The sequence below is a fragment of the Mixophyes fleayi genome, chromosome 8, assembly GCF_038048845.1.
Source record: "Mixophyes fleayi isolate aMixFle1 chromosome 8, aMixFle1.hap1, whole genome shotgun sequence".
Lineage (NCBI taxonomy): Eukaryota > Metazoa > Chordata > Amphibia > Anura > Limnodynastidae > Mixophyes > Mixophyes fleayi.
In genome coordinates this window covers 83,564,319-83,578,653 of record NC_134409.1, presented here as the reverse complement: position 1 = coordinate 83,578,653, position 14,335 = coordinate 83,564,319, and the positions used below count along the sequence as shown (strand labels likewise).

At 45.2% G+C, this 14,335-nt stretch overlaps 2 protein-coding genes across 5 annotated transcripts in view; one reads left to right on the top strand and one right to left on the bottom strand.

Annotated features, from left to right (window-relative positions):
- The window catches only part of CSDC2 (cold shock domain containing C2), a 74,303-nt gene that overhangs the window by 57,440 nt on the left and 2,528 nt on the right, over positions 1–14,335 (top strand). For all 4 annotated transcript variants that reach the window (XM_075182814.1, XM_075182813.1, XM_075182812.1 and 1 more), the window contains 2 exons: positions 3,980–4,190; positions 12,861–12,983. In XM_075182814.1, coding sequence (XP_075038915.1) covers positions 4,021–4,190; positions 12,861–12,983 — 293 coding nt within the window. In that variant the 5' untranslated portion in view covers positions 3,980–4,020. The remainder of the gene's footprint in view (positions 1–3,979; positions 4,191–12,860; positions 12,984–14,335) is intronic.
- PMM1 (phosphomannomutase 1) overlaps positions 2,824–14,335 on the bottom strand; it is an 81,667-nt gene continuing 70,155 nt past the window's right edge. The window contains exon 8 of the mRNA XM_075182807.1: positions 2,824–3,626. Coding sequence (XP_075038908.1) covers positions 3,477–3,626 — 150 coding nt within the window. The 3' untranslated portion in view covers positions 2,824–3,476. The remainder of the gene's footprint in view (positions 3,627–14,335) is intronic.

Here is a 14,335-nt window from a genome sequence, read left to right as displayed (position 1 = left end):
CGTATATAACAGCAGATGGAGAGAGGATGCCAATGGAATTGATGATAGTCAGTGACTTGCAGCTATACTGGTAAAGGAGTCAGCGACTTGCAGCTATATTGGTAGATGAGTCAGCGACTTGCATCTATAGTGGAAAGGCAGTTTTGAACCACGGAGACCAGGGTGAACGTGAGCAGGTGAAGGAAGGTAACAGGAGAGTCAGTGGTCTGCGGATAGCAAGTTGTACCACTGCTGTGAAGGGAAGACTTGTCCGGGTGCAGGTAGGTAGCGGGGAAGTCAGTGGTCTGCGTACAGCAAGTTGTACCACTGCTGTGATGAGAAGACTTGTCCAGGTGCAGGTAGGTAGCGGGGAAGTCAGTGGTCTGCGTACAGCAAGTTGTACCACTGCTGTGATGAGAAGACTTGTCCAGGTGAAGGAAGGTAACAGGAGAGTCAGTGGTCTGCGGATAGCAAGTTGTACCACTGCTGTGAAGGGAAGACTTGTCCGGGTGCAGGTAGGTAGCAAGGAAGTCAGTGGTCTGCGTATAGCAAGTTGTAACACTGCTAGTAAGTGAGGAGTAGTTCAGGTGCGGATGAGTGGAGGCATGAAAAGAGTCAATAACGGTATGAAGACACTGAGAGCACAGAGGAACTTGTTCCAAACAGATATGCAGCGTTACAGCTAATAGTCTATAACGGTAAGTATACCGCTGCTGAGTAGAGAGGTTTGCACAAAGCGGATATGCGGGATAATAACTGATAGTCAATCACAAGTATGCATATCTCTGCTGAGTAGAGAAGCTTGTTCCAAACTGATATGCAGCGTAACAACAAATAGTCTATAGCGGGTATGGATACCGCTGCTGAGTAGAGAAGCTTGTCCTAGGCGGATATGCAAAGTAACAGTTGATAGTCAATAACAAGTAAGCATATCGCTGATGAGTAGAGAAGCTTGTCCACGAGGATATGCAGGTACAGCGGGAGCGCTGAACGGCTGTAGCGGGTATGAGAACCGCAGGTGTGCAGAGCAGGTAATCCAGCAGACAGCTGAGGACACGAGCAGGGTACAGGAGTCTGTAGCGGGTATGGGAACCCCAGGTGAGTAGAGCAGGTAATCAGCAGGAAGCTGAGGACACTAGCAGAACACAGGAGACACCTTCAGAGACTCACAGGGAATGAGACTCAAGATCAGGCAACGATGTAATGAGCACAGGTGCCTTAAATAGGGAGAGGTGCCTGATCCACCAATTAGGTTAAAAGCAAAGGTCATAAGTTCTTGGATGCTGCGCATGCGCAGTCCATCAAGATGGCGGACGGCCGCGGCTCAGGACAGGTGCCGGCAGGAAGGCTAGAGAACCATGCACCAGCGCAGAGGCACTCACGGTCCGGTGAGTGACATGAGAAGTGTTGGTATGACATACTGTCTCACACCTGAACACTTCGAGCACTGGTTTTAAGAGAAAACAGTCTCTTTGATTTAATAGATATTTGTACACATAACCGAATTGATGTATGGGTAAATGCAATAGACTCACTCCTATTTGAGCATGTACTATGAATAAGTAGTCAAATCTGTTATGTGTTAAGACCTCATATCCAAAATAGAAAGCGCAGCCACACATTGGAAACACATTCTGAGAATTCACAAAGCAGTTGTTATTGACATTCTTGTCCAGATTTGGCATGGGATCACTTATTTTTCTCAAATGGGGATAAAAATTAAGCAGATTCAGGTATAGGAATCTTGTCCATATTGAGGGGTAATTGGTCACATTCAATTAAGGTGGGTAGAGGCAAGGCCGCCAAGAGAAATTTCGGACCCCGAACAGTAATTTCCTGGGGCCACTTGTACAGCCACTGAGGGTTAATGGCTCCTCCTACTACACAGACAGTCTTGGGCCTCTGTGCTTTGTATCTGCTACCCCCTGCCCCCCTTTCTGCACCCCTGGTTGATATTGAACAGATGATAACATGTTGCTGTAAGCTCATCTTTCTGTAGTCCCAACTAGAACTATACATGGGAGCATAACTAGACATTTCTTGGCTCTAAAGCAAAATTTTGTAAGGGCCCCCATGTACACCCCTTGATAATAAACTTCCATATATACAGTGAAGAGCTCCCCTTTAGGCTGAAAAGTTTTAAAAGGTCTGATTCTGCCAGAGACTTGTTGCTCCTTCTCTGACTGCTCCTTAGTATACACTATGACCAGACATATTTTAGAACAGAAATCATCACAAAGGTATACGCCACCGACTACAATATGTGTAGATGAATCAGTAATGCTTGTTCTGCTCTCACTTTGCCGTACAATGGGTTTGTGTTACAATATTAAAAGAGGTGAACATCATCTGAAAGTAGAGCTGAATGGAGAGATGATACATGTGTCTCCCTACCGAACTCAGGATACTGCTAAAAATATAAATCATAGCTTTACAGTCATTAACAAAATTTACTAATGGCACACAGCTTTCAGTTAAGCTATATTCTGTGAAAATACCAATTTTCCAATAGTCCCCCAAGTCAGGCAGGAATAAGTCACTAAGTCATTAGGTTTGAGGCAGGAGCCAAGTAATAGGGGCAAACATTATTTGAGGTCCCTCAGTAATCTGGAAGAGTAGAACTAAGAAGGTCATAGCAATTTCTCAGTTATGCCACATTCCCGACAGCGACAAAGAATCCACGGCCCCTAGCTGTCCTGTGCAGCTCCGTTTTGATGAAAGAGCACAATATAGTCAGTATTGCTAAAAGGAAGCTGGTGATACGTTCAGGAAACAAATATCCCCTTGACTAGCACAATGGATTACTTTCTGGGCACATGCCTCTGGTGCCTACTACTAGCGATGTCACTGTAGCTGGGTATATAATTATGAATATTTTACCAAGTTCAACCTGAATATCGATAAGATAGCGTAACTTGGCAAAAACCAGACAGACTAGTGATACAAAACGAAAAGACACAGTGCATAGTCATTTTACAATAGTCCAAAACATCTGGTACGGAAAGGAACATGAAAGGACTTTTGGAAGTTTAGAATTTTCAGTAATATAAAGAAATGAGACCACGATAAGTTAAGTAAATAAAAAAAAGTTTTCTATAATATATCTACATACTTAGCTTCAGGAAATAATCAATGATCATTGGTACAAATGGTCACCAGAGTGCCCCAGCAACTTACACAGGTCTTGACAGGTTAAAAGGTTGCCAGGGCAGCTGAACGATGCTCAGGTCCCTGGCGATACTGGATGGCAGAAATAAGAGGAGTCTTAACGTTTGCCCATCCAGTCCTGGGATCCTCTGTGCATGTTTGAGCCGGCATGCCTGGACTTGGACATTTAATCTTGAAAAGGAAAAAACTAATAAAAAAATAAATAAAGTCAGGGGAAGGACTTATGTCAGGAAATTTTGATGACGTATAATGTCAAAGGTGAATCCATTTATAATGGGAACATCTGAACATAACCCTATAATATGGGCAGCACAAGGGCATAATAATTATCACTGCTGACTCACAGCACTGAGGTTATGGGTTTGATTCAAACCAGGAAGTTTGTATGTTCTCCCCATGTTTGTGTGGATTTTCTCCAGGTACACTGGTTTCCTCCCACAGTCCAAAAAACATACTGGCAGGTCAATTGGCTTCTGGCCCTAGAAGAGAAAGAGAAAGAGAAAGAGAGAGAGAGAATTTAGACTGTAGACTCCTATAGGGCAAAGATAATATGAATGACTACATATTCTCTGTACAGTGCTGCATAATATGGTTGGTGCTATATAATTAAACAATGATAATACTAATAGTATTAGAGTTATTGTATTTGAAATATATGGAACCTGTCGGCATATGAAAGTACTGAGGTTTTATAACGCTGGTGTTATATTGTTTTTGCACAATCAGAACCATGCTAAATTGTTCTTTAATTATAAAATATATTAGAATTGTTGTTAACAACATTATTAAGTTTTATTTTATCCGATTTAGCAATGAATTATATTTCTTTTAGGTGACAAGATTAAACCCTTCCTCGTCTTGATACGTGCAGACATGTCCTCAAATCCAACCACTCCAACGCAACCTCTTCAGTCCCCAAAATCGCCAGTAGCTCCCTCCTATCCATTCCACAGAGAAGGGAGTCGACTCTGGGAGAGGACTCACCTTCATTTAGGTGAATTGCCCAGCCCACTTCCAACCAAAAGGACTCGGACATATTCAGCGTATGTATTATAGATTTTTAAACAAGGCCATCTATTGCAGTTTTGCACGGAATGTAATTTTTTTTTACATAGTGAAAATAATACACATTTAGAATAATGAAAATGGAACATTCAACATTTTTACATGGGTAAATAGGTAGCATATTCAGCCTTTTGTTAACCATTAAAACTAATAATATTTTAAATGAATCAATTTTGACCACAAATGACAAAAATAATGTGTCCACCTGAACAGGCCCAATTCTGGAAAATTAAATGCTGACTCCATTATTTACTAACTTTCAGTATTAGTATCGCCCCCATATATAACTTAGACAAGCTAAGAAGTCTTACTTATTTTGAGCTAGTAGTAGTTTCTGGAAAAGTCGAAGCTACTTTCAGCCTGATTGCCATCAGGGCCTGATCAGCCAATAGGCTGACCAGGCTGCAGCCTGGGGCGCTGGAGCCTGGGGGGCGCAGCGTCACGGAGATTAATTTTTTTTCACTGCCTTTTTTTTTTTTAATTTAGGCAGCGCTGGGCCTGCATCATTAGGATCGCCCCTGGTGTAAAGGAGGCAGCCCGACTGTCACTACTACATGACAGGCAGTCTGGCAGCGATTGCTGCTAGCTGCCTGTCAGGACGGCCGCGGGAGCTTCTTACTGTGGTCACGTGAGATCAGGACTTCCGCATCTCACGTGACCACAGTAAGAAGCGCCCGTGGCCATCCTGACAGGCAGCTAGCAGCGAGGTGAAGGGGAAGGGGAAGGGGAGGGGGAGGGGGGTGGCGCTGCTGCGGTAATAGCCTAGGGCGGCTGGTACCCTTGATCGGGCCCTGATTGCCATAGACAACTGACGACACTCATATACTGGAGAGATATAATAGAGTTAAGTCTTAGCTGCGCAAGACTCACAATGGCACTTTTAGTTCTCCGACATCAGGTGAATAACACAGCAGATTAAGGACAGCTCAGACTGACAGCGTAAATGGTATTACATGCTGGGGGTAACTACAGTAATGCTGCTGAAAACACTTAGAAGCGTAAAGGTAGTTTAGACTACTTGCCTACAATTCACTTGTAATAGAACCGCCTTTACTTCCTTGTCTTCACAAGAACTGATGGTTTGATTGGGAAGAAATCTATACTAAAATTAGTAAATAGTGGAGTTAGCCTTTGATACAGTTCAGAAGTTGAGAACTGGCAAAAAATAAATATGTAAATAAAAGGGGGGGAGGTAACGTGGGCAAGTGCAACAAGCGGAGCCAAATTTAAAGCTTCCTCTTCTCTCTGTGTCCCTTTGACTGACTGGATAAATGGCCCTATTACATAGGGGTGACTGCAAAATAAAGAAAACAAGAAGGAAGTTTTATATAACAATGTTTTGCTTTTTTTGGTTTTTGGTTTTGCTGCTTATTGAACTTGTGCTGCCTTACACAAATGCTCAATTCCTTTCTCTCCCTTGAGTACATGCAACCTGTATGTAGCACATAAGCACTAGCTGGGATAAATGGACGAAATAAATCAATTTTGAACTGCAATAGATAATGTCTAAAATAGAAGTTGATTCAAAATGGAAAGACAACTTTTTAAGATGCTCAAATACATTTGTAAACTTTTCCATACCACAAACTTAAATCGTGTATGTTGTTGTTATCATAGTGAAGGCAGTTGTTTTCTATTTTTATGCATAAGTGGCTGTGAGTGGCTACCTTTTATGTCCTTTAATAGCCTTATAATGGAACTTCTAATTTGGTAGCATTCTAAAGACCGATAAAAACATTCCTCTGTCACACTCATTTTAGATATAGAATGTCCTGGCAAGTTTCAAAATGTTGACCTCCACAAGTCCCCACATCTAGATTTAAATCATTGGAGCCTCTAGACACAAAGGGGTTTATTTATGAACAAATAGCTCATGTTAATTTAAATTTTTTATCGCAATGATAAGAAATTAATTATTGTGGCAATTTATTAAAATTGATTCGCTGGGAGCGCAACTCCAATAGGAGCCAGTCCCAGCAAATAATCTATAGTAAAGTGACCGCAATCGCCATCACTTTACTAACAGGTTCTTAACGGCCTGGCTGAATTTGCAATGGAGGGAGCACGAACCCTGCAGGGAATGGATCCGAAGAGCCCTCTCCTGTGATGCATCACCTAGGCAGCGGCCGACTTCTATTCACAAGGCAGAGGTTCCTGATCCTAATTAATTGACGCTGCATTTTCATTGTTTCAGTCCACAATATATTGTAGATGCCTTAGTTATGTGTAGGTGACAGTTCCATCTTTGTGGGAAAGAACACTGCTCAGTATGGGATAGGTTTACCAAGCATGCCTTCTCCTGGCTTTGAATAGCTTGTACTGAACTACAGAGGACATATTACATAGATAGCACATTTAACCATCTCATTTAAACACACACTTTTGTTTAATGATGAAAAAATAGTTCACCTTGGAAGAAGCACCTCTCATTCTAAAGCACAGGTTTACTGTGCCTAATCCAGGCATGCTAGTGGACCGTTTCTATAAAGCAAACCATACTTTCTATTAAATATAAAATGTACCATCCTAGCCAATGCTTCCATATATCCTAGTTTTCCACTGTTAGGAACCCCTCCAGCCGGCACAACACAACCCGGAGTCTACTCTGCCAGTCAGGTGTTCACTGGAGCCCCTGATGGTGGGGACAGACTGGGCTGCAGACTGACAGAGGGTCGTGAAGTGTGTACCGGCTGGGGAGAACCCAGGCAAGAAGAGTCAGGTCCACGCAGAGGTCAAAGGTCGGCAGCAGGTAACAGTAACAATGAACAAGCTGAGGTCAGAGGTCACAGGCAAAGTAGCAGAACGAGTAAACGCGCCAAGGATCAGGGTCACAGGAAACACAAGCGAAGTCAAATACGAAGCCAAGGGTCATACACGGGAAGTCAAAACGTAGATGCAGGAAACAGGAACTGGAACAAGCAGGTCAGCAGACTGGAGCACAGAAGCTATAACCGGCAATGAGGCAGCAGACCTCATTGCCTTAAATACAACCCACAACCAATCAGAACCTGCCCCTAGACAAGGCCACACTTGTAGGCTAATTGCCAGCACCTAGCAAGACCAATCAGGGCTTAGCCCTGAAATCCACACCTGCAGGCTAATGCCTGCTAATTCAGCCACAGGCTAAATCTGCCTGATTGTCCCTAGAGCGCATGCGCGCCTGGTTGCCAGGACACGGCGCTGAGGAAGCGTCCGACCGTTGCCTTGGCAACGGTCAGGAGTTGGAAGGAAATGACGTCCCGGTCGTCATGGTGACGGCCGGGACGTTGGGACCGACAGGAAGCGAGCCGCGGCGGCTGTGAGTACCGCCGCGGCTCGTGACAGTACCCCCCCCTTGAGGAGGGGTTAAGGAACCCCGACATCCCGGTTTCCTTGAAAAATTTTTAAAGAACTCCTTCAACTGTTTAGGAGCATCGAGTTGTCTCCGTGGGATCCAAGACCGTTCTTCTAACCCACGATTCCTCCACTGCACTAGGAAGTGCACCTGACCTTGCACTTTTTTGGAATCCAAGATCTTCTGAACAACGTATCTTGGTGATCTGTTTGATTTTCTCTCAGGCAAATTTGAAGACTGGATTTGAGTAGGATATAATACCGGCTTCAACAGAGAACAGTGAAATGTGTTGGGAATTCTCAACGAGCCCGGAATTCTTAACCTAAATGCGACAGAATTAACCTGTTGATGATAAGGAACGGGCCGATGAACTTGGGACCCAACTTTTTGCAAGGCTGTCTGAGTTTAATGTTTTTTGTAGACAGCCACACTCTCTGGCCCACCTTGAAGGAGCAGATGGTACGGTGGCGATCCGAATTTTTTTTTGCGACAACTGAAGCTTGTTTCAGAGATGCCTGTACTTTCCTCCAGATAACTCTGAGATCTCTTGCAGTGGAACGGATCTCCTGGACACCAACTGGGTTAAGCGAATAAAGGGAGTTAGATCTGGGGTGAAAACCATAATTGCAGAAAAACGGAGAAGTTTTAGTAGATGAATGACAGGAATTGTTACAGGCAAATTCCGCCCAGGGTAACAAGGAAGACCAATTATCATGGAACTCTGACGTGTAGCATCGCAAAAACTTTTCCAAGGACTGGTTAACTCTTTCGGTCTGCCCATTAGACTGAGGGTGATATGCGGATGATAAACTAACCTTGATTCCGAGAAGGGTACAGAAAGATCTCCAGAATTGCGCTATGAACTGAGAACCCCGATCGGAAACTATGTCAGTAGGGAGTCCATGGAGCCGGAAAATATGTTGAATGAATAAGACGGCCAAATCCCGAGCTGTAGGCAGTCTGGGTAAGGGAACGAAATGGGACATCTTGCTGAACCGGTCTACCACGACCCAAATGGTATTGTGTCCTGCAGAAGGTGGTAGATCCACTATAAAGTCCATGGACAAGTGGGTCCATGGTTTTGCAGGTGGTGCCAAAGGAACTAACTGGCCTATTGGGCGGATCCTAGGAACTTTGTTTCTGGCACAAACCTCACATGAGAGGACATGACTCCTGACGTCAGCAGACATAGATGGCCACCAGACTGTACGGGAAAGGATTTCTAACGTCTTGAAAATTCCAGGATGCCCTGCAACCCTACTGTTATGCGCCTCTGCAATAACCGCCTTCCTTAGATGGACTGGAACAAAGAGACGTCGCTCCGGAGTAGTATCAGGGGCTAATTTCTGGAATCTCTGAAGTGTGATACTCAGATCTTGGGTCAACCCGGCATGGATTACAGAAGGAGGAATAATCGGCTCTGGGATAGTGACTGGAATGTGGTGTGCCAAGAAACTTCTGGAAAGGGCATCTGCCCGGACATTTTTGGAGCCTGGTCGGTAGGTGATCAGGAAGTTAAACCGGGTAAAGAATAACGCCCAGCGGGCCTGTCTAGGGTTTAAACGTTTGGCTGACTGTATATATTGTAAATTCTTGTGATCGGTAATGACAGAGATCTGATGTGAAGCACCCTCCAACCAATGCCGCCACTCCTCGAAGGCCCATTTGATTGCTAATAGTTCTCTATTACCGACATCATAGTTGGCCTCCGCTGAAGAGAACTGACGGGAGAAATAAGCACATGGGTGCAGACGATTAGTATGAGGATCCTTCTGCGATAGGATGGCACCGGCACCGATGTCAGAGGCGTCGACCTCAAGAATAAATGTCCTAGCTGGATCTGGATGTCTAAGGACCTGAGCGGAGACAAAGGCCTTTTTCAGGCTTTCGAATGAGGCTACTGCTTGGGACGACCAATTAGTTGGATCCATTCCTTTACGGGTCAGAGCGACAATGGGAGCCACAATGTCGGCAAAGTTGTGAATGAATCTCCTATAATAATTGGAGAAGCCCAGGAACCTCTGCACCGCCTTAAGATTGTTGGGTTGCACCCAATCCAAAATAGCCTGGACCTTCGCTGGATCCATGGAGAATCCCTCAGAAGAGATTACATAGCCTAAAAAGGATACCCTCTGCACCTCGAACTCACACTTTTCCAGCTTAGCATACAGGTGGTTCTCTCGTAATTTCTGTAGAACTTGTTTAACGTGAGTCTGATGGGCGGGCAAAGATCTGGAATCGATGAGGATATCATCTAAATAGACGACCACGAAACAACCAAGGAATTCCCGAAGAACTCATTGATCAAGTCCTGGAACACTGCAGGTGCATTGCTAAGGCCAAACGGCATGACCAGATACTCGTAGTGGCCAGAGTGCGTATTGAATGCCGTCTTCCACTCATCTCCTTCCTTGATACGGATGAGATTATACGCTCCACGAAGGTCGATTTTTGTGAAGACCATAGCCCCTCTCAATTGATCAAAAAGTACGGAAATGAGCGGGAGAGGATAGGTGTTCTTAATTGTGATAAGATTCAATCCCCGGTAATCTATACAGGGTCTTAGCCCTCCATCCTCTTTGGATACAAAGAAGCATCCTGCTCCTACGGGAGATTTAGATGGCCTGATAAAGCCTTTCTCCAGATTTTCATCGATGTATTCCTGCATGGATTTGGTCTCGGGAACAGAGAGAGAGTATAGGCGACCCTTAGGCAACTTGGAACCAGGAATAAGCTCGATGGCACAGTCGAAGTCACGGTGAGGTGGTAAGGTGTCAGCAGCTTTCTTGGAGAACACATCCCAGAACTCATGATATTGTGAGGGAAGCTGCTCCGGAATAGACTGAATCACCCGCAGGGGCAGTGACAAGCAGGCCTGTGTACAATAAGAGCTCCACTGGACAATTTCTCCTTTTACCCAGTCCATGACAGGGTTATGACGGGAAAGCCATGGGTGACCCAAGATCAAGGGAACTGAGGAACAATCGATAAGGAGGAAGGTTATTGACTCTGAATGGAGGTCTCCCAGGAAATCTTGCCACCAGGCAACGGACCTCCATCTAAGCCACAGACAGTAATAGCGGACTTGAGTTCTACCATCGGAATTTTAGCAGCGCGTGCGAACCCGATGTCCAGGAAGTTGCCTGCAGCTCCACTATCAACGAAGGCGGACAGGTCCATTGAACGAGCACTAAACGTGAGTTGTGCAGGGATCAATAAGGCGTTTTTCGGGGAGACAATCTGTAGACCTAGGTGAACTTTCCCCTCGTTCCCTAGGCATGCTCTTTTCCCGGCTTATTCGGGCAGGAACTGGAGAAGTGGCCTTTTGTGCCGCAATAGAGACATAAGCCCTGTGATCTTCTCTTGTCTCTTTCCTCAGGGGAGAGACGATACGCTCCCAATTGCATGGGTTCCTCACCATCCGTGGGAACAGGAATGAAGCCGGATAGATGTGATGATGTCTCCTTTTCGGTTTTCCGCTCTTTAAATCTCCTATCGATTTTAATGGAGAGGTGCATCAGATCCTCCAGAGAGGTAGGAGATGGGTACTGCACCAAAGAGTCTTTGACCTGTTCCGACAGGCCAAGACGGAACTGACTCCGCAAGGCAGGATCATTCCATTTACTATCAGGTGACCATCTACGGAATTCAGCGCAGTATTCCTCTGCCGAGCGCCGGCCTTGTTTCAAGGCCCGTAGATGAGCTTCAGCGGAGGCAATACAGTCCGGGTCGTCATATAATAGACCTAACGCCTCGAAGAAAGCGTCTACCGACTGCATGGCAGGACTGGTCTGCGGCAAGGAAAACGCCCAGGACTGGGGGTCACCCTGTAGAAGGGAAATGATAATCCCGACTCTTTGATGCTCTGACCCAGAGGAGCGGGGTCTCAATCGGAAATAGAGCTTGCAGCTCTCCCTGAAATTCCGAAACAGGGACCTATTTCCAGAGAAGCGATCCGGCAAGTTCATCTTAGGTTCACAGACGGAACTTGAAGTGGGTTGTGACACTTTTGCGGCTTCTTCTTGAACAGACAGACGCTCAGCCAGTCCCTGGATCATCTGATATAAGGACTCAACATGGGCTGCTAGGGCTTGTGCCGGAGACGGTGAGGATCCACTTGCGTCCATTCCAACCTCGTCTCCGTGAGTGGGCCGGTTATAATGTTAGGAACCCCTCCAGCCGGCACAACACAACCCGGAGTCTACTCTGCCAGTCAGGTGTTCACTGGAGCCCCTGATGGTGGGGACAGACTGGGCTGCAGACTGACAGAGGGTCGTGAAGTGTGTATCGGCTGGGGAGAACCCAGGCAAGAAGAGTCAGGTCCACGCAGAGGTCAAAGGTCGGCAGCAGGTAACAGTAACAATGAACAAGCTGAGGTCAGAGGTCACAGGCAAAGTAGCAGAACGAGTAAACGCGCCAAGGATCAGGGTCACAGGAAACACAAGCGAAGTCAAATACGAAGCCAAGGGTCATACACGGGAAGTCAAAACGTAGATGCAGGAAACAGGAACTGGAACAAGCAGGTCAGCAGACTGGAGCACAGAAGCTATAACCGGCAATGAGGCAGCAGACCTCATTGCCTTAAATACAACCCACAACCAATCAGAACCTGCCCCTAGACAAGGCCACACTTGTAGGCTAATTGCCAGCACCTAGCAAGACCAATCAGGGCTTAGCCCTGAAATCCACACCTGCAGGCTAATGCCTGCTAATTCAGCCACAGGCTAAATCTGCCTGATTGTCCCTAGAGCGCATGCGCGCCTGGCTGCCAGGACACGGCGCTGAGGAAGCGTCCGACCGTTGCCTTGGCAACGGTCGGGAGTTGGAAGGAAATGACGTCCCCGTCGTCATGGTGACGGCCGGGACGTTGGGACCGACAGGAAGCGAGCCGCGGCGGCTGTGAGTACCGCCGCGGCTCGTGACATCCACACAGACTTTTTTTTTATTTTTTTTTACCTCACTACACATTTTTAATACATAATACTTATTTTACAATAATTGCAGACTCCTGCCATACTCATATGAACAGAATAGATTAAATAGGTCCCTCTAAGTGCGTTCTATTATTTGCCACTCAAAATGAAGCAGCAAAGGGTATATTTATGGACTGAGTAAGTGCCACATTATGAGTGTCATGTGTTTTCATATCAAAATTATGGGACTTTTATGTTTTTTGAATAAATGTGAGATAGGAAAATGGACTGACATGATGCATCACTGAATTATTTACTCCATAGTGCTTTACACGTATCACATTAGTGGGGCTATATCAAGTTTGCGCTGTGTTTACCTGCATGTTTTTTGTTTCCTTCAGCACTGCCCGGGCTTCTGCAGGACCTATTTACAAAGGAGTTTGCAAGCAGTTTTCTCGTTCCCAGGGTCACGGATTCATCACTCCCGAGAATGGAACAGAAGATATATTTGTCCACATTTCTGAGTAAGTCCTCTGCTTTAGCTCAATACATTTCCTTATTGGCTATCTGTCGGATCACCATTTAGGGGTATATTTACTAAACTGCGAGTTTGAAAAAGTGGAGATTTTGCCTATAGCAACCAGTCAGATTCTAGCTATCATTTATTTAATACAGTCTACAAAATGACAGCTATCATCTGATTGGTTATACATACACACCCACGTGTGTGTGTGTGTGTGTGTGTGTGTACACCCATGCACATATGTCCCAACGTATACTCTGTATTTTAGCAAGCCTAGGTATAAAACGTGTTTGTGTGGCACATGATTTACTCCAAAACAAGAGCATACATATATACACTAGGAAGCTTTACTTTACATTTGGAGCAAGTGAAATATTTAGCCTGGGGTGTCTTTCCTTTGTCTGACATATAACAAGGTAATGGTTTGCCCCAATTACCTGCCGGTTGTCTAGTAATAGAGGCAGAAGGTAGTAGCCACACCAAGGTATAATTGGAAGAATGTGTGCTGTTTTTTTTTTCCTGTTTGGTCCCGCTATCTCATCTTCCACAATGACAGGGCTGTGTTGAGAACAGTTCCATCTTTTCAGCCAAAGGAGGTTTAAGGTTTTCATCTGAACCAGGAGACTGTGGTCCCAGTATTACAGGCTGCAGGCCCTTGCTCCTCAGCTTATTTGGATGTGGGTCATGCACTCTGCATCTATGTGAAACTGACAGCTTCACTTGGTTTTATTCATTTAAAGTTGTGTCACCGCATGGTTTTGCAGGCTGAACTTTCAGAGTGGTCCCTTCCTTAGGTGGCTGCTTTAGAATGTCCCCATGGTAAGCAGAGTCCCCCAGGTGGAGGTAAGAGAAAAGAGGATTTTATACTCATGTTAAATCAATTTCTCTTGAGTCCATCTGGGGGACATTGCAATTCCTCGCTTGTCCCCCAGATTGTCTGAGTTCCCTTCCTTCGGGCGTTTGTGTTACACACTGAGGTTTGCACTGGGTTGCAGAGGGGATATAGCCTGTCAGCAAGAAGTTAACTATTTGAGTCCCTACTCCATGTTTCCTCATACAACCCCATGGTAAGCAATGCCCCCCAGATAGACACAGAGAAATTAATTTAACGTAAGTATAAAATCCTCTTTTCGTTCAATTTAAGAAGAAAATATCTCCAGGGCTGGTGAACGATGTTTAGCTCCTAGGTGTTACTGGCTGGTAGCAGTTGGAGGACAATACTGCTTCACCAGTCAGTCTGGGGTCAATCTGCCCAAGCATTAGACGACTTTTTACTGTAAAAAAAAATGTTTAAAAAATTGTAAAAAACAATACAAAATTAAATGATAGCATTAATATAAAAAGAGAGAAATT